The sequence below is a fragment of the Molossus molossus genome, unplaced genomic scaffold (genome assembly GCF_014108415.1).
Source record: "Molossus molossus isolate mMolMol1 unplaced genomic scaffold, mMolMol1.p scaffold_m16_p_11, whole genome shotgun sequence".
In the NCBI taxonomy this organism is placed as follows: Eukaryota; Metazoa; Chordata; class Mammalia; order Chiroptera; family Molossidae; genus Molossus; species Molossus molossus.
In genome coordinates, this window is record NW_023425346.1 from 73,232,563 (window position 1) to 73,256,608 (window position 24,046).

At 33.4% G+C, this 24,046-nt stretch overlaps 1 protein-coding gene across 6 annotated transcripts in view; it reads right to left on the minus strand.

Moving 5' to 3' along the window:
• Positions 1–4,266: 4,266 nt before the first annotated feature.
• The window catches only part of MTX2 (metaxin 2), a 65,865-nt gene continuing 46,085 nt past the window's right edge, over positions 4,267–24,046 (minus strand). For 4 of the 6 annotated variants that reach the window (XM_036254798.1, XM_036254796.1, XM_036254797.1 and 1 more), the window contains 7 exons: positions 21,333–21,405; positions 16,038–16,114; positions 14,691–14,783; positions 14,161–14,199; positions 13,666–13,791; positions 12,565–12,641; positions 4,423–4,728 (listed from right to left, as the gene is read on the minus strand). In XM_036254798.1, the coding sequence (XP_036110691.1) occupies positions 4,545–4,728; positions 12,565–12,641; positions 13,666–13,791; positions 14,161–14,199; positions 14,691–14,783; positions 16,038–16,114; positions 21,333–21,393 (657 nt within the window). In that variant the 5' untranslated portion in view covers positions 21,394–21,405 and the 3' untranslated portion in view covers positions 4,423–4,544. Of the gene's footprint in view, positions 4,729–12,564; positions 12,642–13,665; positions 13,792–14,160; positions 14,200–14,690; positions 14,784–16,037; positions 16,115–21,332; positions 21,406–24,046 lie in introns of all 6 variants that reach the window. The other 2 variants (XM_036254792.1, XM_036254793.1) reach the window with 2 other exon arrangements.

The window sequence follows — 24,046 nt, forward strand, 5'->3', positions numbered from 1 at the left end:
CTTGCCTGTCAGTCTAGCCTGAGGAACAGTGGATGGCTAGGGAGTGGACCCCATCACAAGTGCACAATATCTTGGAAAATTAAAATCCCCAATTCCCTCTTGCTCCGCTTGTTCACCCTTTTCTCTCTCTTTTACTCTGTGACCTGCACTCGCTGGTGCACTAGCCTATTCTCTCTTCATAGCCATGTAGCCTTAAGTAGCCACATGACCCATGGCCACGAAGATCCCACATACAATGGATTGCAGCTGGGAAGACAAACTAAGCTAGCCAGATGTTGGACTGGACTGGACTTTAATAAGGAACAGAAATTCTGGGCAGTGGCCTTAATCCTGGCCCTGCTGAAGACAAGATCGGACTTCTTCCATGGTGAGGACAGAGATGGGACCTTGGAGAGGAACCCCCTTAATTTTACATCATTAATAAAGCTTTCCACAAAACCCCATCCTCCTGTGGGGGCCTCAAAAATTATTTTCCTTGTAGCACCCCCAAAAACTCCACTTCCACTGATAACAATATGACAACAAATGCATAATCCATAAAAGAAAGATTTGATAAACTGAACATCAAAATTAAAAATTTCTGCTCTTCCAAAGACACCACTGAGAAAATAGAAAGATAGCATAAACTGGGAGCAAAGTAGTATTTATTATTTGAACATAGACTTTGGTTAAAGATTATATATATATATATATATATATATATATATATATATATGTCAGGTAATTCAAGATTTAACTCTAAGCTCTATTTTTTTCTTTATTGACTTTTAGAGAGAAAGGAAGGGAGACAGAGAGAGAGATAGAAACGTGGATGAGAGAGAACATCTATTGGCTGCCTCCTGCATGCCCCCCACTGGAGATCAGGCCCACAACCTGGGCATGTGCCCTGACCGGGAATCAAACTGGTGACCTCTTGGTGCATTGGTCGACGCTCAACCACTGAGGCGCACCGGCCAGACTAAGTCTAAGCTGTTTCTAAGCTGTTAACTCTAAAATGTTTATAAGAAAAACATTTTAAATAAAAGGATATAAGTAGGCTAAAAGTAAAATGATAAAAATATATCGACCTTGCAAACATTAGTCTAAAGAAATCTTAGGTAGCTATATCAGATAAATAACTAAATAAACTTAAATAACTAAATAGATATAACTTCCAAGCAAGAAACATTACCAGGGATAAGGATAGTACATATCAATAAAGATATTCAATTTTCCAAGAAATCATATTCCTAAATATATATACACCTAACAAGAGATTTTCAAAACGCATGAAGCAAATTGTTAGAAAAGGAAAATGAACAAACAAACCCACAACTCAACACGCCTTTCTCAGCAACGTAGAACAGCTCTCGCACAGCAGTGTAGGAAAAGTAGACAGAAAACTAGTAAGAATATAAAAGACCTACCTGAACAACACTATCAGCCAATTAAACCGACTTAATATTTAGAGAATACTCCATCCAAACTAGCAAAATGTAAACTCTTTTCAATTGAACATGGAATATTCACCAAGATAAACCATATTCTGGACCATAATGCAAACTTTAACAAATGTAAAAGAACTGAAACATAAAGTGTGTTCTAGAAATATAACAAACTAGAAATCAGTAATAGAATATCTGGGAAATCCTCAAATATTTTCAAATTTAAAAATATAAATAACCCTTGGGTCAAAGAAGAAATCACAAGGGAATGAGAAAATATTTTGGTATTATTTCAATGAGGGGAAATAGGGCAGGGACATATGTAATACTTTCAACAATAAAGATATATCCGAGAGAGAGAGAGAGACATAACTGCACTGCTGGTGGGAATGCAGACTCATGCAGCCACTGGGGAAAACAGTATGTAGTTTCCTCAAGAAATTAAAAATGGAACTACCTTTTGACCCAGCAATCCCACTTCTGGGAATATATCTGAAGAAACCTGAAACATTAATTTGAAGAATATTATACACACACACACACACCTAAAACCAAATGAAAATAAAAGCCCAACATCTCAAAAATCCCTCTAGCCCTGGCCAGTTTGGCTCAGTGGTTGAGCATCGGCCTGTGGACCAGAGAGTCCCGGGTTCAGTTTCTGCTAGGGGCACATACCACTAAAAAAAAAAAAAAAAAAAAATCCCTCTAACCAGTGCTTAAAGGGGAATTTACAGTATTAAATCTTATATTAGAAAAGAAAGTTTCAAATTAGTCTAAGTTTCCATATTAATTAAAATGTAGAGCAAGTTAAACCCAGAGCAAGTAGAAGGAGGAAAATAATAGTGATAAGAGCAAAGAGGAAACTGAGAACAACAAAACTACAGAGAAAAATCAATAAAACCAAAAAGTTGGATTTTTGGAAAAATAATAAAATCGATAAACCTCTAGCTAGACTGACCAAAAAAAAGAGAAGACAAAAATTACGAACATGAAGAAGGAAAAGGAGATTATTACAGATGCTACAGACACTGGAAAGATAATAATGAAATACCAAAAACAACTCTATGCCCATAAATTCAACAACTTAGAGAAAATAGACAAATTCCATAAAGGCATATGCCAGAGTTCACTGAAGAAGAAATAGATGACTTGATGTCCTAAATCTATTAAATACATTATAAGTTAAAAATCTTCCAACAAAGAAACCTCCAGGCCTAGATAGCTGCATTGGTAAATTGTATCAAACATTCTAGGAAGAAATAATACCAAATCTAAACTTTTCCAGAATACTTATAAGGGAAATACTTCCTGACTAATATAGTGAGGAAAATATTAACCTGATACCAAAACCAAACAAAGGCATTACAAAAAAACTGGAGACCATGAACATGGATACAAACATCTTTAACAAAATACTAGGAAATCAAATCCAACAATATATTCAAAAGATTAATATATCATGACCATATGGTGTTTACCCAAGAAAACTCAAAAATGATGCAACATTTGGAAAATCAATTAAGATAATTTGCCATTTCTACAAACTAAAGAAAAAAATATCCTTTCAATAGATACAAAAAAACCTTTGGTAAAGGACACCGTTCACTCATGATTTAAATACACATATACACATACTTAGCAAACCAGAAATATAAAGAAAATTTACAGGTCATCTACAAAAACCTACAATCATACTTAATGATGAAAGATTGAATACTTTCCCCCTAAGATCACAAATAAGGCAAAGATGTCTATTTTTACTACAACTATTCAACATTGCACAGAAGTCCTGGTCAGTGCAATAAAGCAAAAATAAACAAAAAACATAAGCAAAAGGCATAGCGATTAGAGTTTTAAAAAACTTTCTGTTCACAGAAATAGGATTGTCTAAATAGAAAATCTCAGAGAACCTACTATAATCTTATCACAAATTCAATTACCATAATTTGATAAAAATGTAACAAGTTGAACTCCTAAGGGGTGTTGTAGTAGTTATATTAAACTCAGTAATGCACATCATTTAGAAGTCATCAAATGACACTATAGTCTGTACCTGTCTTGATTTAAAGTTTCTCACTACTTAAGATTAAAATTTTATTTTAAATAAGGGATCAGGACACTTACGTTAAAATTCAATACCCACAGCCATGGCCGGTTTGGCTCAGTGGTTAGAGTGTTGGCCCTCAGACCAGAGAGTCCTGGGTTCAGTTCCCACTGAGGGCATGTACCTCGGTTGCGGTTTGTCCCCGGCCCCATTGGGGTCATGTCGGTGGCAACCACTCAATGTGTCTCTCTCCCATAGATGTTTCTCTCTCTCTTCCTCCCCTCTCCTTACTACTCTATCTGAAGATAAATGCAAAAATGTCCTCGGGTGAGAATTTAAAATATATATATATATATTCTTGTCTCAAAAGTTTCCAAAAAATAAGGTCCTTGAAACAATCCCTTTATCAAATGTAAATTATAGGGGCTCTGATGAAATGTTTTAGTTTTATTTATTTTTTTTATTGAATTTATTGGGGTGACCCTGGTTAACAAAATTATCCAGGCTTCAGGTGCACAATTCTACAACACATCACCTGTACTGTGTGTTCAGCACCCGCATATGAAAAATGCTCCTAAATGGTCATCTGTGCCAGGATTTAACCACCTTGTAATCACTCACATTTTCCAAGAGCAAACCTGTTAAGAACATTTTTTCTATGACCAGGTTTACCATGTATCTAGCAAAATAACCTTGGGAATAGGAACACAAATTACTTGCTTTACAAAAGACACTGTTTATTCCATGTATAAAGCTCAGAGAGTGGTTTTCAGAAAGATCAAATAAATACACCAACCGTACAGTTGTTTAAGGTTTATTTTTATATGCATACAAGTTTCAAGAAAACAAAAATTTCAAGATACAGAGTATAACATATCAAATAAAGTCATTCAGAATTATTTCAATGTGTACATAAACAACAGTATAGAGCACATGTATAAGATACATTATATAATTTGTTTTGAGGTTTCAAAAAAGCAGTGTTTTGGTTCTTAAATTCTGATACCATTATATCATTCAAGTAATACATATTTCCAAAGTTCAGTTTTTTTAAATAACTAAATAAACACATAATTCTAAGACAATCTGATAGATGAGCTGCCTTTACCACGATCTTCGAAATAGTGCTGTTCAATTCTTCTACAAAAAGCAAGAAGGTTGCTATAGTTTTTCACCTTCTCAGAAAGTTCATCATTGGTCAATTGTGTGGTCAGAATGGTGTACAGATGGCCAAATACCAGTGCATCTAGTTCAGTAGGCCTAGAACAAAAGTAGAAATGAGAGTAACATAGTGTTTAATTTGTATGGTAGGATATATACTTTTTAAAAATATTTATTTATGTATTTATTTATGTATGTATGTATGTTATAAATGTTTCTTCTTTTTCTCCCATTGACTCCCTCCTCCTGACTCCCATCCCCGCCCCCTTCACAGTACTGTTGTCTTTGTCCATTGGTTATGCATGTGTGCATATAAGTTCTTTGGTTTATCTCTTCCCACCCTCCCCCCACCCCTTCCTCTGAAGTTGGTCAGTCTGATCCCTACTTCCATGTCTCTGTGTCTATTTTGTTCATCGACTTATTTTGTTTAGTATATTCTACAAATAAGTGAGATCATGTAATATTTGTCTTTCTCTGGTTGGCTTATTTCACTTAGCATATATACTATTTTTAAAAACACTTTATTCATCTATTTAAAAGAAAAAAGTCACAGAAAAAAGTAAATCCTACCCCAACTTGATAGACTTATTGTTTTTAGAGTTTGTTATAAGATATTAAAAACATTTTCAACTATTATTTGCTAGTTGTGTGATTTGCTTTTTGAAGTAGTAGTATTATTTAAATGTGTTAAAATAATTGCTAATAGTTGATCATATTCATTTTATTCATTAATCTATTTACTAAATAAATATAGCAGGTCTCCAATATGCCAGAACTGTGCTAGATACTAGAGATGTAAAAACAAGAAAGATATTGTAAGACATGGGGACAAAACACAAATTACCACAACAAAATTTAGTTAAGTGCTTTAATAGATGTATAAACACAATGTTGTCAAAGCACAGAAGATTTCACTGTGGTGACGGGACAACAAAATGATACCTGATTATCCAATCATATATTAACACTATGATTTTAATTTGACTTTAAAGTAACTTAGCTTTCTAAAAGAGATTCGTGAAGATGGCTTCAACGAACATTTTTCTAGAATTTTTCCCCTTTCATTAGATATTACTAACAAAAACAATAAAATTTATCACCTCACTACTAATGGTCAATATCATGGAGTATCTCCAATCTACATTATATTAAAATAGTTACTAATACAATATTACAAATGTAGAAAATACCATCATAATTATGGACTGATTGCTGCTGTTAGTCCCATAGTGATAAAGTTGTTTTTTGTTGTTTTTTATCCTCACTGGAGGACATTTTTCCATGTTTTGTTCAGATAGAGTGGGAGGAAGAGAGAGGAAGAGAGAGAGAGAAACATCGCCGTGAAAGGGACACATTGAGTGGCTGCCACCCGCATGACCAACCAGGGCCGGGGACAAACTGCAACCAAGGTATGCGCCCTTAGCACGAACTGAACCCGGGTCTCTCTGGACCGCAGGCCGACACTCTAACCACTGAGCCAAACTGGCCAGGGCCCATAGTGATAAAGTTTTTGAGAAAACGTGTTAGTCCACCTAAATGTGAAAAAATGTTGCAGTAATCTGGTTTGTGAGAATCTAAGTCTGAATCCTAAAGCTGCCACTTACTTATACCTGTGTGGCCTTGGTCACTATTGATGAATGAGTTCATGCAGTTCCGTAGCTTTAAATACCTCCTTTTTTTTGTTTTTAATCCTCACCCAAGGATATTATTCTATTTATTTTCAGACAGAGTAAGGGGGAGATAAAGAGAGAAAGATATCGATGTGAGAGACACATCGACTGGTTTGCCTTCCGCACGACTCTGACCAGGGCCAGGAACTGAACCACAACTGAGGCATGTGCCCTTGACCAGGAATCGAACGCAACACTTTTTGGTCCACGGGCCCACGCTCCAACCTCTGAGCCAAACTGGCCAGGGCTTTAAATACCTCTTGATGCCACTAATCCCCAGACATGTACCTCCAGTTCCAGTCTTGCTCCTAAACTTCAGAATCATATATTCAACAAATCAATAAAAAGTTGATGTACTTCTCATACCATACTATAACTGTATTTACTCAACTATCCCCTACCCCAATTATGCTCCAAGCTACTTAAAGGTAACACTGCAAATACTTTGATATTCCTAGTTCTTAAAATATCTAAGGAATTGAATCTGTATTTGCTGAATGAATAAATGAAAATAAAAAGAAAGCATCCTGCCTAAGGTGTGTAGAATACTAAATTTTCAAAGCCTTCTCTCTTTCTTTTGACACATTCATAAAGTTTTCATCAAAGTCATATACACAGTGGATGGCCATGTTTGAGAGGGTAGATAACAGAATAGTATTAAAAAAACACAAGTGTCCTTATACTTACTTGCACCATGATCCTATTACTATAAATGGACTATCAATAACAAATAGATCCCTGAAATGAATCAGGGATGTAGAAGGTGGATAAATGTAGAGCTGAGGCACTCTGAGAAGTAATACAAACATGAACTCTTCCATATCCCTAAACATATTACTTAAAAGATATATCTTATCTTACCAATGCAGAATTTATTTTCCTACTCCTTTTTTAGGGTTAACTACCTTTTGTTTCTTATATTAGAGCCTAAAAAAGGTGAATATACCCTGATGCAACTTCCAGTAGTGTCAATAGGCATCCTTTATTAATAAATGAAGGCTCTGGCCCTGGCCGGTTTGGCTCAGCAGTAGAGTGTCGGCCTGCGGTCCAGAGAGACCCGGGTTCAGTTCCCACTAAGGGCATGTACCTTGGTTGTAGTTTGTCTCCAGCCCTGGTTGGGTCATGCGGGTGGCAACCACTCGATGTGTCCCTTTCACGTCGATGTTTCTCTCTCTCTCCCTCCCCACTCTATCTGAACAAAAAATGGAAAAATGTCCTCGAGTGAGGATTAAAAAATAATAATAAAAATTAAAATTAAAAAATAAATGAAGGCTCTGAATGAGTTCAAGTACAAATGTATGTTTAACCTGGAGTGGTCTAGAAGTGCCCGTGGAGTGGTCAAAATGTTATTAGCTGTAAATATATATCCATATAACTCAAAAGGTGCTGAACTGCTTATGGATAACAAGCATACAAAAACCAATCTGAAGTTATATAAAGACAGTAACTTGTTAGAATATCTAACAGGAAGTATAATACAATATACAAAGTCAAACAAAACACATCCACAAATTTTAATGCATATTTGTTGCCATCTTTACAAATTTCAGCAACTAATTATATTTACTGACTCTGACATATACAAGTTACCAACTCTCTCAATCTTTTCTTTTTAAAAAGTATACTTATGGTAGTGGTTAACACAACTGTATACAATTACTAAAATTTATAGAACTAGACACATAAAAGTGTCAATTTTATTAAATGTAAATTATACCATGATAAACCTGACTTTATAAAAGCAATAAACTCAGAAAAATATTTGCAACTCATATGCAAGGCAAGCACAAAAAATACACTTTACCCAATATTTCTACTAAATTGTTTAGTCAAGCCAAGATCTTTAAGTACTTCCAATTTTAATTACCTTTCCTATACCATATGAAGAGAAAACATAACATTTCTACCCTTCTGCTTTCTAAATAGTTGGTAGATTATAATTTGGATATAGATAGCAACTCTCCTTCTAAGACTTTTAACGTCTTCCATATATATTTTTACATTTATCTTTATAGACACTTTATTAGAAAAATATTCCAGGGTGACAAATATATTTTTAAAGTCCTAAGCAATTTGTTGCCTTATCTTGTATTATCATTCTTTCCACATTTCTGTTGGTTATCTATTATTCTTTCATGTGAGTATTAAAATAAAAACAGTACTGTAAAATGTGAATGTTTTCCTAATTCTTCCCATTTAAAATGTTTTTACACTCATCTTTTTTTGCTATATTTATTATGATTCCATATTTTTTCTTTCTTTCTGATACCTTTCATAGTCAGTCTAGTTCATTTTGTTTGAGTGTCCCTAATCTTTCTTTCCAATTACACTATTAACTTGTCATGTATGCATACCACTAGAAATAATCTACATATCCTTTCTTTATAGACTGGCCACTAATCTTTAGGACTGTCATTCAAGTCTGTAAATCAAGCCCCTTGCCATCAACCTTTCCCATATTTTGCCTCTGGATATTTTTTAGCTATTTTCCCTTAATTTTCTTAACTGGTGATTTCTTAATTAAATAAACCTCAATAAAATCTTATTCCTTCCTGAAATTTTTCATCTTAAAATTCCCAAGTATAATTATTGTACCATTTCTTCAATATAGTTTCCCATCTGTATATGAAGGAATATTTTCTAATTTTACCATTTACTTAATGGTTACTAGCAGTATTTTTTCTTCTTAAAATCTAACTCCTTTTCCAGTTTCTCACTGAACTTAACCTAATTTTAACCAGTATTTATTGAGCTTCTTCTAGCTAACAAGCTTTGTTTGGAAAACACAAACCTGCAAGGAGGTCATAAATGCTTTAGAATATTATAACTCTTCCTATCCTCAATATACTTAAAAATACATATATATTTTTCTACTCTTTTTCCCCCTTTATTAAAAAGGTCACAGAGCCCTGGCCTGTTTGGCTCGGCAGTTAAAGCATCGGCCTATCGACCAAAGAGTCTCGGGTTCAATTCCAGTCAAGGGTACTACCTCAGCTGCAGTTTAGTCCCTGGCTATGGTCAGGGTCATGCAGAAGGTAACCAATAGATGTGTCTCTCTCACATCGATGTTTCTCTCTCTCTCCCACCCACTCAATCTGAAGATAAATGGAAAAGTATCATCGGGTGAGGATTTAAAAAAAAAAAAAAGGTCACATAGAAATATCACTTTAAAAAAAGTTTTAGTTTTTCATTCCAAGTCTACACTTGAAGGGAACAAATGACCTAGTAGTCTTTGTGTAGGTGTCTTAACAGATATCACACATCAGCAAGATAGCATAATACTGATTTTCTCTTTGTTGCATTTTGGAAATATGACTTAAATACTTAAAAGCAATCAACATTAAATATTTTGAAGGATAAAAAGCCACATATTTTAGTATCTACTTTATATAATTTCTAATATTTTTCAAATTCATTTTTCTTCTGCCTTTCCACCACTTAGCTTCTTTGCCTTCCTTTCAGTTACTACTCTTGCTGCGAGCTATCCCTCAACTACCCTTTTTCCCTTTCTCTCATCAAGTAAAGCTATTAGGTTTCTTTCATGAGCCCTCTCAACATCCCTAGAAGGTAAGCTAGGAGAAAAACTGATTCTAATTTAAGAGGGTAAGGGAAGGACACACAGGAAAATAAAGTAACCTGCCAAAGTTTGGTATGTGTTAGAGCCAAGAATAGAATTCAGGGCCTCTGACTTAGAATCCAGTACTACAGATCTTGACTTAAGCCAGTGCTCTTTTCACTAAGGTCTAGTGTCTTACAACATAAATACTCCCGGGACAGACAAAGAAATGAGAAAAATTCTGCCACAACAAAGTGAAAATACAAGTTACTTTTTCCTAAATGTAGTTTACTTGCATGTTTATATTAATTAAATAATTGGGTAAAATTAAAACTAAAAACTAAATCTATTATATTATTTAATCATAGCTGTTAGGGAAAAATGTTTATCTAGGTTTCATATAAAGTAGAATTTTTCAAACACCTACATCTTAACATCAATTAAACTGTTCCTCGATAGGAAACCTTTGGTTTTGTAACTGTTTTAGATTTTTTTTTTTTTTTTTTGGTACGTGCCCCTAGCGGGAACTGAACCCAGGTCTCTCTGGTCTGCAGGCTGACGCTCCAACTGCTGAGCCAAACTGGCCAATGCAAGATTTTTAATTTTTCATTACAAGTTTATATATAATTGTACCCTTATGAAAAAAAACTATTTTAATACTTTCACTAAATCACATGCCAAACGTCACCTGGTTACTAACTCTTTGACACTGAGTTCAAATAAAAAGAACAAGTTAGCTCTATTCTGCCAAGACAGGGTATATAATAATAATAACTCCTAACGCAGAATGATGCACTTCAAACAATAGAACATACCCCTTCTGAGCTTTTCAACACCTAGAGCTTTTGAACTCTATGACCTTTCTTCAGAGATCAACAGAGACTCCAATTTTATTTTAATACCAGTTACATATAGTATACATTAATATAACTTAAATATTTCCAACCTATCAAATAGTCATCTTTGCTATAAATATTAATATCTGTACCAAAAAAATGTTTGATATGGTTATGGAAGACAAATATATAATAAATAACAGCAAATACAGCTTTATAAAATTATCAATCTAAAAAGCAAGAAATTTTATTAAAAAGCCAAGAAAGGGCCCTGGCCAGTTTGGCTCAGTGGTTAGAGTGTTGGCCTGAGGACCAGAGAGTCCCAGGTTCAGTTCCCACTAGGGGCACGTACATTGGTTGCAGTTTGTCCCTGCTCCAGCTGAGGTTGTGTGGGTGGCGGCCAGCTGATGTGTCTCTCTCACATCAATGTTTCTCTCTCTCTCTTCCCCCCTCTCCCCCTCCCACTCTATCTGAAGATAAAAGCAAAAAAATGTCCTCGGGTGAGGATTAGAAAAAAAAAGCCAAGAAAGGTTAGAATTTCTAAGCAAACCACTGAGATTAAAATGTTAATTTAAGCCCATCTTAAGCTGGATCACAGGATAGCTAACTGTGATACACTAAAATTATAACTTTTTATTTAAAAAATAAAATTCACTCTTTGCCTACATTAGATACTCTTTTCCAAATTACCAAAAAAACTGTCTAAATGAAACATGAATTAGCCTATATATATAAATATTTAATTAATCCTTCATATTCACTTCTGAGCTTTGCAAATATTTTCACTACATTTTAAAGTTCATAATCATGCTTGTCTATCCAACAATATTTTTATTGTTTAGTTTTATTCACTTGTCTAGTGGTCAGGGTATCACACTACATAGATAAGTGTGGTTACACTTCATATTTTATTTTTATTTATATATTTTTTTGTTATTAATCCTCACCCAAGGATACTTTTTTCCATTAATTTTAGAGAGTGGAAGGAAAGGAAGAATGGGGGGGGGGGAGAGAGGGAGGGAAGAGAGAAGAGAGAGAGAGAGAAATGAATGGATGTGAGAGAGACACATTGATTGGTTGCCTACTGAAATGGTGGAACAGGGGCCCAAGAGGGGCAGGAATCAAACCTGCGATGCAAGTATGTGCCCTTGACTGGGAATGAACCCGTGACCCTTCAGTGCTCTGGCTTATGCTCTAACCACTGTGCAACACCAGCCAAGGCCAGTTAGTATTTTAATAGTACTTTGCAAGTTTAGAATTCTGTTAATTTAGATGTCGTATTTTGCCCTGGCCGGGTGACTCAGTTGGTTGGAGCACTGTCCCATACACCAAAGAAGTTGGAGGTTCGATTCCCAGTCAGGTCAGTGCACATACCTAGGTTTCTGTTAGATCCCTGGTTGGGGAAGCAACCAATTGATGTCTCTCTCTCTCTCAACCAATCGATGTTTCTCTCTTTCTCTCTCTCTCTCTCTCTCTCTCTCTCTCTCTCTCTCTCTCTCTCTCTTTTTCCCTTTTCATCTCTCTCTCTCTAAAATCAATAGAAACATAAACTTGGGTGAGGATTTTTTAAAAAAAAGGATGTCGTATTTCCATACAAAGCACCTTGAATTACTACCTCTAGAAGAATCTCTATCATATCATACATTAATGAGAAATTCTTAATGGCAAAACTGCATTTTAGAAATCTCAGTGTCCCACAACCTAGCACTATGCCTGACACCCAAGAAATGCTAAGTAAATGTTTAATAAAGGCAAAACTAAATTTAATATAACTAAATCTTTTCACAAATATTTCTTGATAAAACAACTCATGATAAAATAAGTTTATAACCTAACAATACAGAAAAGAAACTAACTTAAAAAAATTTCTTACTGTTTATTGAAGAAATATGGTTGTGTTCCCAGTCTTTGAGAAAGAGCTTGACAGCACTGGTCAACATCTTCTAAGACCTTGTATAGGCAATAGACCCCAAAGAGAAATATTTAAATTAGCAAAACAATAAATTTAGGTAATCTTTTATAATATATTCAAATCAGAGTATAGGTTACATATAAAATATAAATAAACTTTCTATATAAGAAATACAAAGAAAATTTGAGAGCTAATTTCCTTTCAATGCAAGTACAATTAAGTTACTTATAAAGATTACCAACAAGAAAGTTTTTACCTCAAAACTCCACTCCCTACAAAAACTGTTTTCCTGAGTCCATATATTCAAATGATTTTACATATATTAAAAAACCTTCTTCATAAAAATGACACTGCCGCAGTTGTTTTTCCACTAGTGGAGATGGATTTTATTTACTCGATGCCTGTTCATTTATCCGATCCCCCTTATGGCCAAAGGCACATATTAATTGAGTTGGCTGGCTAGGACTAGGGGTAGCCTTGTACAAGACATTAATTAGTCTAATGATGTTCAAACTCATGACCTTGACAAGATTTATATTTTTTAATCTTGCTCCTTCAGTAAATTTAAAACCAAAAATAAAATAAATAATATATACATATATATTAAGCACTGTATTTAACAGGGTATTTTTTAAGCCCCGAAGCTGCAAATCAATGTTTATTGGCATAAAAGATGCTCGTAATGTATTGTTGAATGTAGAAAACATTAGGTTATAGAGTGGCAAGTATAATACGATCTCATTTTTAAAAAAATGTTATCAAGAGACATCTAGAAAAATGTACTCAAAAGAGTTAACAGAGGCAATTTCTAGGTAGTAGTATTATTTCAGGCCACGTTTACTTCCTTTTTAAACATTTCTATATTATATAATTTGTTTTACAACAAGCATGTGATTTTTATAAAACTACTTCATGTCAAAAAAATTAAGAACAATGTTTTGTTAGTTTTTTATTATGTTGGGATTTTTTAAAGGACCATCAATACAAAAAATTAATTTCTTAATACTTTAAAGATTTATCTTAAATGCATTAAAAGTTTTGTGAACTTCAATCTGAACTGACCTGGTCCAGAGTCTTTTTACCCCATCCAATAGCTTTCATCTTACGTTTGACTTCCCACTGTTTCTGATAAGCCAAAATATGATTCAGAGGCCAAGGGTAAGGAGATCCATACCGAGCATGTGTGATCTAAAGTAAAACAATTTTGTTATAAACAAAGCCTCTTTTTACAAATAGAATTCTAAAGGGAATATACTGCCAGAGAACACAAATAGAACAATCTGAAAAAAATACAGAGCTTGCAATCTAAAAAATTAAAATTTTAAAACATTCCCTTTAAAAATATATACACTTTTATGTACTTTGCAACCAGTTATATCAAACAATGACACAGAGCTTCCCTAAAATGTATGTGCAAGCAAAATTAAAGTAAGTGAAAAACTATATCACTAATGGTATAAACCACAATGTTTCATTTATGAGCAGGGACTTACGATTCTGAGCAAAAGTGTTTTCTCATTAAATTTTAATTAAGATAAATGCTGCAGAACCACTCACCTCTCCTACTGTAGCTTCATCACACCACTGAAGATACAACTAGGAACAAAAGAAATAGTCACTAAAATTTTAGAATACCAAAGAGAAAATGGATAAAAAGTTATTTCTTGCCACAGTAATTTTTATAAGCCAATTTTATAAGTCACATACGTTAGGGGTTTTTATCTTCACTAATGTTGCTATACATAATTATTAAATTTAATGGTTGTACTTAATAAAAATATTTCTTATTTGTATAGCACATCTCTAAATAACATTAAAGTATTTTATAGATATTATTTAAGTATACTTCACAAGGCCAAAGTAAAATAATAAGTGGGCAAGAATCCTTTCTACAAACAGAAAAATTAGAACTGAAAATGCCAGGCAATTTGTTCAAAGATAATGATGAAATAATTTGGGTAAGCATCCTAGCCCTAGAATTGCTTCACTATTTTCTTATTTCTTAATAACTTTAAATTAGCCTATAAAAAAATTATCTTTTATGAGAGAAAAAGCTTATTTTTAAGGCCTATTATTTTCTATTATACCTCTGCAGTCAACAGCATATTGTTGACTAATTCCATGTAGGCTTTCATTTCTGCTTTTTGAACTTCATCCAACCCATCACTAAGAGAATGGCCCTAAAGGGAATTTAAAAAAATTTAAGAGCATCATATTAAATATACAAAAATTTTCAGTTATGTTATTACAAGTAATATAACACCAATCTTTTTATTGTAAATGCCCAATGGATTAATTTCCAAAATGCTTTCAAAAAGAAAATTATTTTATATAAAAAAATAGTTAACATTCTTTTGCTACAAAATATTAATAAGTAGTATGTCATTATAAAAATGATTCAACAAATATTTACATTATCAACTACTTCAAAAAAGAAGAAAACAAGAATGGTCAGTAAATCTTGTTATTTTAAGAAGCTAATCTTAGTAGTAATAGAATAAATGCCAAAAGATTGGCATGTGTTACTTATAAAGTGGTCAAAGATAAATAAAGGTATAGGGTAAGAAATACTAATTTTTAAATTCTAACACACTAATGTAATGAGTGAATTCATAAAATGATATAACCTTTAGTTCAATCTGGCAATCTGTTTTATGATTTTAAAAATGTATATCCTATAACATCACAATATCACTCTTAGGAATTTATCCTAAGGAAATAATCTGAGAAGTGTACAAAAGTATATGTACAGGAATATTTATCTTATCACTCAATAATAGCAAAGAACTGGCAACAACTTAGTGTCTATCAGTAAAGAATTACTAAATTATAATATATCCATAAAACAGAATACTATGCATTTTTAAAGGAATACACACACACACACACACACACACACACACACACACTCATTAACATGGAAGAATTTCCAAACATATTGATAATTTTAAAGAGGCTACAAAATAACAAATAATAGTATGATCTAGGTTTTCCTATATACAAAGAGAAAAGTCTGAAAGAATTTTCCCCAAAATGTTAATGGAGGCTGTCCTTTAATACTATTAAAATTAATACTGAATAATTCAAATGGATAAATTAATACATTCAACTTCTATACAGATCCTATATCTCCCTTCTCAAAGGTTAACTTGACATTTTTTTAACAACCTAACAGTTTTCATTTATGACCAAAATTCTCATTAGCATAAGTTAGAAAATTATCTACCATTTTGTAAAGATCAAATTACCTCTTTTGCCACTGATTTATGTTATTCAAAAAAAACTTACACTTTAGAAATATTTCTCCAGTAGTTTATACTGGCATTTTATAAAACTAGGTTAAAATCAATGTAAATGTTATGACATGCTAAAAATGATGAATGATTTATTTAAAAGTGGCTGTAATCAAATGCATTTAATATCTTTTTTATTACCTTGGCTTTAACGAATTGGACTATTGGACCAAGTTCTGATACTACTTGATTTCCTACATGAATAAAGGGTACTTTACCTGTTGAGGAAAAAAAATGTGTGAAAACACTTTCAGTATATTAAGTTTGTGCTAATAAACATAGGGAATTAACACAAAACTGTTTTATTAATAGAGAATTTCATATTATAACTTTTGAAAATTACAATTAAGTGTGTGTTAAATTCTATAAAAGTTTATACACTGTTTACTGACATTTTAAAACAAAAGAACTATCTGAATTATTCATTTCTAGAGTATCATATATAATAACAGATAGCAATATACCCTTTTCAGAGCTAACACTATCAAATCACTTTATAGCCATAAATATTAATTATTCAAATTACATGAAGCAGACACCGGTTCATGACCACTGATAGATTTCAAAGAAATTCAACTGAGCCTTCTCTTCAGAGTACAATGAATCAATCCATATTTTAAACTACATTTGAGAAGACTTCTTTTTTTATCTTCTATTTTCAAGTCTCAAATACTCATTAAGGTCAATATTTTAAGTACATGATGTTGTATTAATAAATGTCTTTGAATCAGACATACCAGGAATTAAGAGAATTAACAATCCTTGAAGGTACATTAGTTTATTATGAATTATAGTACTAAGTATGTTCCCAATACATATGGGAAAAAAGAACAAGTAGGATGCTCGCAAAAACTGGCTTCTCTAAATAAATGCCATGTTAAAAGATTAGTTCATTCTTATAAATACAAATAGTTGGTGAAATTATCAGAGATGATGAGAACAAAATAGTCTCCAAATAGCAATAAAGTTTTCCCAAAAAACTAGAGAATAAACCTTGTTGTCAAGCCTAGTTCAAATAGAGTTCACATTAACAGCAGGCTTCTTCATGGTCCTTTTCAATAGATTCACCCCTCTCTGGCTCAGTCAGCCTAAGGGTAATGGATGAGGTGCACCGCACCAACAAAAGCTTCATCTGCATCCGTAGGATAACACATTACAAAGGAAAGCCAGGCCTTTTCGAACACAACTCAGTAGATATATTTGGAAGACATATCCATGTTACCAATATAGAAATACTGAATTCCACATTCTTTTCTTCTACTGCTTTATAAATCTTGCAATAAAGAAAAAGATTTCTTATCTGGGTAAGCATTAGGTTATATTGTTTTTTAGTGCAGGTCCTCTGAGATAAAATAATCTTAGAATGAAAACTATTTATTAATGAATGCCTAAACTGAAGGGTATTTCTGGGGTGTAACATTTTGAGAGCAAAGTGTATTTCTCATTTTCAATAACCAGTTTAGAGTTTTTGGAAGATAGATTTCATTTTTTCATTTCTTAAAAATACTTTGAGCGCTGTAGTTTCTGAAATAGGGAAGCAGGATGACTAGTCAATTGAGTACTTATATACCTTTAAATATAAAGATATATACAAAAAGCAACAAATTAGAAGTGAATAATGTTTTTTGTTACTTGCTTAATATAAAGCGGAGCCAATGTTATATCCTTATTATAAGGTAAAAGTACAGTGAGACAGTTATTCTCTGGTACCAATCAAAGGTTATAAAAGCAAATTAGAACCTTTATTTCTAAAGAAAGCAAGAAGATGTTGCCAAGCAAGTATGTAGATTTTGAGAATATTAGAAAAAGAAAAGACCTTGGATGTTATCTAATCCAACCATCCCATATTACAGATTAGAGTAAAAATTTTCCTAACACATAGCCAAGTGGTCTTCTGACTATTCCATGATGCTCTCTGCTTTAAAAATCTTCCATTAACAGCCCTGGCTGATTTTGCTCAGTGGTTAGAGTGTCAGCCCACAGACCAAAAAGTCGCAGGTTCAATTTCGGTCAAAGGCAAGTACTTTAGTTTCAGTTCGATCCCTGGCCTTGGTTGGGGTCCTGAGGGAGGCAGCCAATTGATGAATCTCTCACACATCGATATTTCTCTCCCTCATTCCCTCTCTCCCTCCCACTCTGTCTGATAATCAATGGAAAAAATATCTTCAGGTCAGGATTAAAAAATAAATCATAAATCATAAAAATCTTCCACAACAGCCCTGGCTGAATGGCTCAATTGGTTGGTGCACTGTCCCATACACCAAAATGATACACCAAAAAATTCAATTCTTGGTCAGGGCACATACCTAGGGTTCGTGTTTAATCCCCAGTTGGGGTGCGTATAGGAGGCAACCAACAGATGTTTCTCTCTCAAATCAATAAATAAAAACATATCCTTAGGTGAAAAAAAAAATCCTCCACAATAAGGACAAATAAGCAAATAAAATGAAACACATTCCCCTGATCACTCCAAACCATATGATGAAAGAGTGAAAGAAAATAATAGTACAGATATAAAATTTAAATATCTTAATAGAAAGTGTCATTTTCATCTACCTATAGAAGACCTCTCCTATGAATGAATGTATGTATGTACATATGTATTATTGCAATATTTGCTTGTCTTTCATAGTCTATTAAAATAAGATAGATATCTACCTAGGTGATACTTAAGCATTCTCTAGTCATTTTAGGAAACAGGTTGATATAGCTTCTCCTTATTTGCCAAAGATATCAACTTCAGTATTAGATTACTAACCATTTTATATGTATATCTACACTCTCTGTATGATCTGCATGACTACATAGTGGGAAAAGATAGACAAAAACCAATATAATTCATTTCTCCAGAATTCAATAAAGCTTACAAAACCTATGTATAAAATTAACACAAAATGAGTCAATTAATGGCCTTCAAGAATCTAAAATATGACTTTATAAGTCTAGAAATTCTTCTATGGAAATGTTTTAAAATGTATATCCATAAACCTATTAATACAGGGTGAGGTAAAAGTAGGTTTATAGTTGTGTGTATGCCAAACAGAGTTTATTCTTGATTTTTTTTAATGTACTGAAATTTAATCACTCATAAAAGCTGTAATTATTCTAGTAGTATTATTTATTAATTATTGTATTATTTTCCATATGAACATCTGGTAAACCTACTTTAGCCCTACCCTGTATAAATGTATTCATATAAAATTTTCAGTGTGCATGCACAGGGCATTTTCACAGATTCCTACAATTAATATTACCCTTAAAAACATAAAATGGAAAAAAATATTTAACACAAGTTATCATTATAATAAAGAGATAGATGAATGTTTCCCTAAAAAACAATGTAAAATACTTTTGCCCATCAGTTATATTCAACAAGATTTATTCAAAAAGGAATAATTCTATGTTATTATTGCTCCAGCAAAACCATAGTTATAATAACCTATATTAATTCTATTTAACATTTATTTATCAGCTTTGGGGCATTATATTTTATGTTAAAAATTATCACCCTGGCTGGTTGGCTCGCGGTTAGAGCGTTGGCCCATGGACCAAAGAGTTGCGGGTTTGATTCCAGTCAAGGGGCATGCACCTCAGTTGTGGTTCAATCCCTGGTCAGGGTTGTGTGTGAGGAAACCAATCGATGTGTCTCTCTCACATCAATGTCTGTCTCTGTCTCTGTCTCTCTCTGCCTCTCTCTTTCTGCCTCTCCTTCCCTCCCTTTCTCCCTTCCTCCCTCCTTCACACTTTATCTGAAGATAAATGGAAATATATCCTCAGGTGAGGATTTTAAAAAAAAATCATCTGAATAGTATTTCTTTAAAACTGTACTTTACTAATATATAACAAACAGAAAAGCAATACTGATTATGAAAAATAGAAAAGCTAATACCTTAATAAAAAGTATCTTAAAACCTGTTAAAGCAGCTGTGGCCGGTTTTGCTCAGTGGTTAGTTACAGCGTTGGCCCACGGTCCAGTGAGTCACGGGCTCAATTCTGGTCAAGGGCACGGGCCTCGGTTGCAATTCATCCTCAGCCCTGGTTGGGGTCATGCGGGAGGTAGCCATTCAATGTGTCCCTTTCACATCAACGTTTCTCTCTCTCTCTCTCTCTCTCTCTCTCTCTCTCTCTCTCTCTCCCTCCCTCCCTCCCTCCCTCCCTCCCTCCCATTCTGAACAAAAACGAAGGAATATCCTCGGGTAAGGATTTAAAAAAAAAAAAAGAAAAAACCTGTTACAGCAAAAAAATTAAAAATCAAAAACATTCAGAGATAACATTAAGATCCATGACAAGTTAATTTAACTATTTCACACTCTCTTCTTCCATCTTTATAATGGGAAAATATAATTTAGAGAAGTCTGTTTAGTAATAGAAAATGCGTTTTGTTTAGGAGAAACAGTCCTATGTAAGTAAGGCTGGAAAAATCTGAGATTTTGTATTTTCTTAATATCTACTATTTAAAACAATTTCTTAACTTTCCAGTAACCATCTCTGACCACAGAGCTGAAATGCATAGACATGCCCACCACGATATTGTCCAATTTGCAATTTTACTTTTTAAAACCATGGGAATCAACAAATCATCAAACAACAAGTGTTGGTGAGGGTGTGGAGAAAAGGGGACTCTAGTACACTGCTAGTGGGAATGCAGACTGATGCAGTCACTATGGAAAACAATATGATGTTACCTCAAAAAACTAAAAATTGAACTGCCATTTGACTCAGTGATCTCACTTCTAGGAATATACCCTAAGAAACCTGAAACACCAATCAGAAAGAATATATGTACCCCTATGTTCATAGCAGCACTATTTACAATAGCTAAGATCTGGAAACAACCCAAGTGTATATCAGTAGATGAGTGGATTAAAAAGCTGTGGTACATGTACAAATGGAATACTATGCTGCTGTAAGAAAGAAAGATCTCTTATCCTTTGAGATAGCATGGAAGGACCTGGAGTGTATTATGCTAAGCGAAACAAGCCAAGCAGAGAAAGACAAATATCACATGATCTCACTTATTTGTGGAATATAATGGACTAAACAAACTGCTGAACAAAATTAACCCAGAGACATAGAGGCGGGATATAGACTGATAGGCCTCAGAGGAGGAGAGTTGGGGGGAGAAGAGATAAACCACAGAACTTACATGCATGTATGCATGACCAATGAACAAAGCCAACAAAGCTGGGGATAGGGTGGGGGGGAAGGGAAGGAGGGTGTCAGTGGGGGAAAAATGAGAAATATCTGTAACAAAAACAAATTAATAAAAAAATTAAAAAATATATAAAGCCTATAAAAATAAAAAAATAAAACCATGGGGAAATTCTTCAAAGAGTAAACCAAAAATATAGGCAATTTAAAAATCTAGATCCAAACTGGACTAGTACTATAATTTTATCAATGTATTATAATAGTAGACAAGAAAAAAATACTTACCAGATGGAGACATATATTCTGCATTCGCTCTACAAACTACTTTGATAGGCAGATTACACATTTGCAAAAAAGCCTGTAAATCAAGAGAAGTATGGTAAACCTAGTGAAAGTATATGCATATTTGAACACAACGTTTTAAAAACTTCTTTTCTAAACAAGAAATCGCTTATATAGTAACACTTCATTGGAAAATAATAAATCTATTGAAAGTCAAAGATTTATATTCCAAACAAAAATAAAATAGTATTTCACTACTAAAATATCAATGGCACAGACATCAATAAATTTAAGAAGCTTAAAGCATTTATAAATTTAAGAAAAGAAATGTAAATTATCCACATTTATTTTACTGTAGTAGATATGTAAGTCAACAATACTGTATATTGCTTTAATTTTCTTTAACAGATGACAAAAATCCAAATTTTATAAGGTATTACTTAATTCTATATTCTTTGCCTTAGGGAAAAAACCCTCAAAATGTTATTTCTGCTAATTCAAAGTTCTCTCCTATAATACCAAATACCCTAAGGTGTAGTTTTTATGCTCACTAATCACAGTTTATTTTCACTCTGTTTAGAGTAACAAAAATTTTATAAGTAACTTAAATATCTAATAGGGAGTGGGTAAATCATTTATGGTGAATCCAAACCATGGACTATTATACAATTTTTAAAATCACACTTTTAAATAAAGAATTTTTTATGACAGGAAAAATGTCCACACTACAATACTTAGTGAAAAATACAAAATTGCACTGACAATATATACTAATTTTTTAAATGTTTTTAAGACATCAGTAAACTCTTTGCCAAACCTATATGCCTTCTGACTGATTCTCTCCACTATTTTTTGTAACACTCAAAGCTTACTCCCCTTCTTCTTTCTTCTATGACATCCAGGTTTCTTTTTCTCCACTCACTAAATTTACCTATCTTCTTTCTATAAAATTATTCAATTGGGGAAGTCATAGGTTATAATGGTTTTAATTTCCACATACAAATTAGAAAACAAGCTTTTTACCTATTTCAAAACTGAGGGAACTACTGTAAAAAGCAGTCAAATGTCAGTTGAGATAAATTAATAAATAATGAGGCTATTACTTATCATATATTAAGATTATTAATAGACCAGCTTATCCTAGCCAATAAAGATTTCTCATAGGGGTTGCCTATTATAATTCCTTCCTTGGTTCTATATTGGAAATCAGTCTTAAGACTCTTGCAAAGTAGTAAGAATGTTCAACAGTGATTATCTTGTACAAAGTGCTCGATTTATCTAAAAGTACATCAATTCTCTTCTTCAAATTTGTCTTCCCAAAACTCTAGTCTTCTAGGAATGCTCCTCTCTAAAAATAAACCCCACCTGAGTCTGATCCCTCTCTACTTACACCTTCTGATTCCTGCATTGCTCTGTAACTTATTTCTTCATGTCTGATGTCACCAAATATATGTAATATCTCAGAGAGCCAAGGAATAAATTTGAATTTTTTGTAATTCTGTCCCTCCAATCTTCCTCATTTTCCTACAGCTACCATAAGAGAGTACACTACTTATAGTAAGCATTCAATGCTTAGTGACTGAGTCAGCCAAAGCTCCCAGAGTTTATTGTGACAGAGGCTCTTAATTATCACCCTATATATGTTCTCCCTTTTTCTATAGTAGTAGAACTCATGAATTATATCTTCACACGTGGTTGTCTGAAATAAGAACTTTATTTCCCAGGGTCCCTTATAACTGGGTATGGCCAAAGTCTAAATTCTGGCCAATGGGACCTAAAGTTCTGGGCAACTGCTGGAAAGTTTCTTAAACAGGGACCTTTTCTTCCCTTCCTCCTGTTGACTAGAATGTGAAAAGGATGACTATAGCCACAACAGCCAAATAAATCATGAAGTGCAAGTCCAGTGTTGGACATGGTAGAACAACAAGCATAAAGAAGCCTAGGTCTTTGATAGCCATGCAGTCACCAAACCTGGATTACTTGTGCTTATAAAAAAAAAATTATATTGAGTTTTTTTGTCATTCACAAACTTAATCCTAACTAGTTCACCAACAATTACTCTTTCTAAGTTTAAGGACCACCTCACCCAACTAAAAGCTGATGCCCCTGTGTCTGTGTAAGTATATACTAACATTCCTCTAAATACTATAATCCGCATTCCCAATTTATAGTAATAGTAGTGAGCTTCTTGACTGATCTCTAAGTATAGGCCAGGAAAGTGGTTCTCCAACTTCAGTTTGGCATATGTCAAAATCATGTGAAAGGCTTATTCAAACAGTTTGTTAGGAAGAGGAGAATTAGAATAAATTTAAACAGTTCTTTCAAGAGGACTTTATGAGAAGGAAGGAGGGATTAGAAAGGTCAACTCCTTTCTATTACATATGTAACCGTACTGATGATGGAGAAAGGTTGAGCTCCTTAAAACATAAATAGAAAAGAAAAAAAAGAAAACAGTGAAAATAGGCTGAAATGACAAGAAACAGGTAGAAAAACTGATATGCAAGATCCCTGAGAAGGTAAAAGGAATGCAATAAAAGCACAGGTGGAGAGACCTGTTTTTGTCAGGGAACAAAACACTTTATCCACTGTAATGTAAGGGGTAGTCAGAATCAGTGATGTTGACTGTAGTATAATAAGAAAATGAATGTAGGTAGCGTGTTCACATTCTGTGAGAAATCATCTGCTAAGAATGACGGACTAAGGGGATTGAGGCCCTC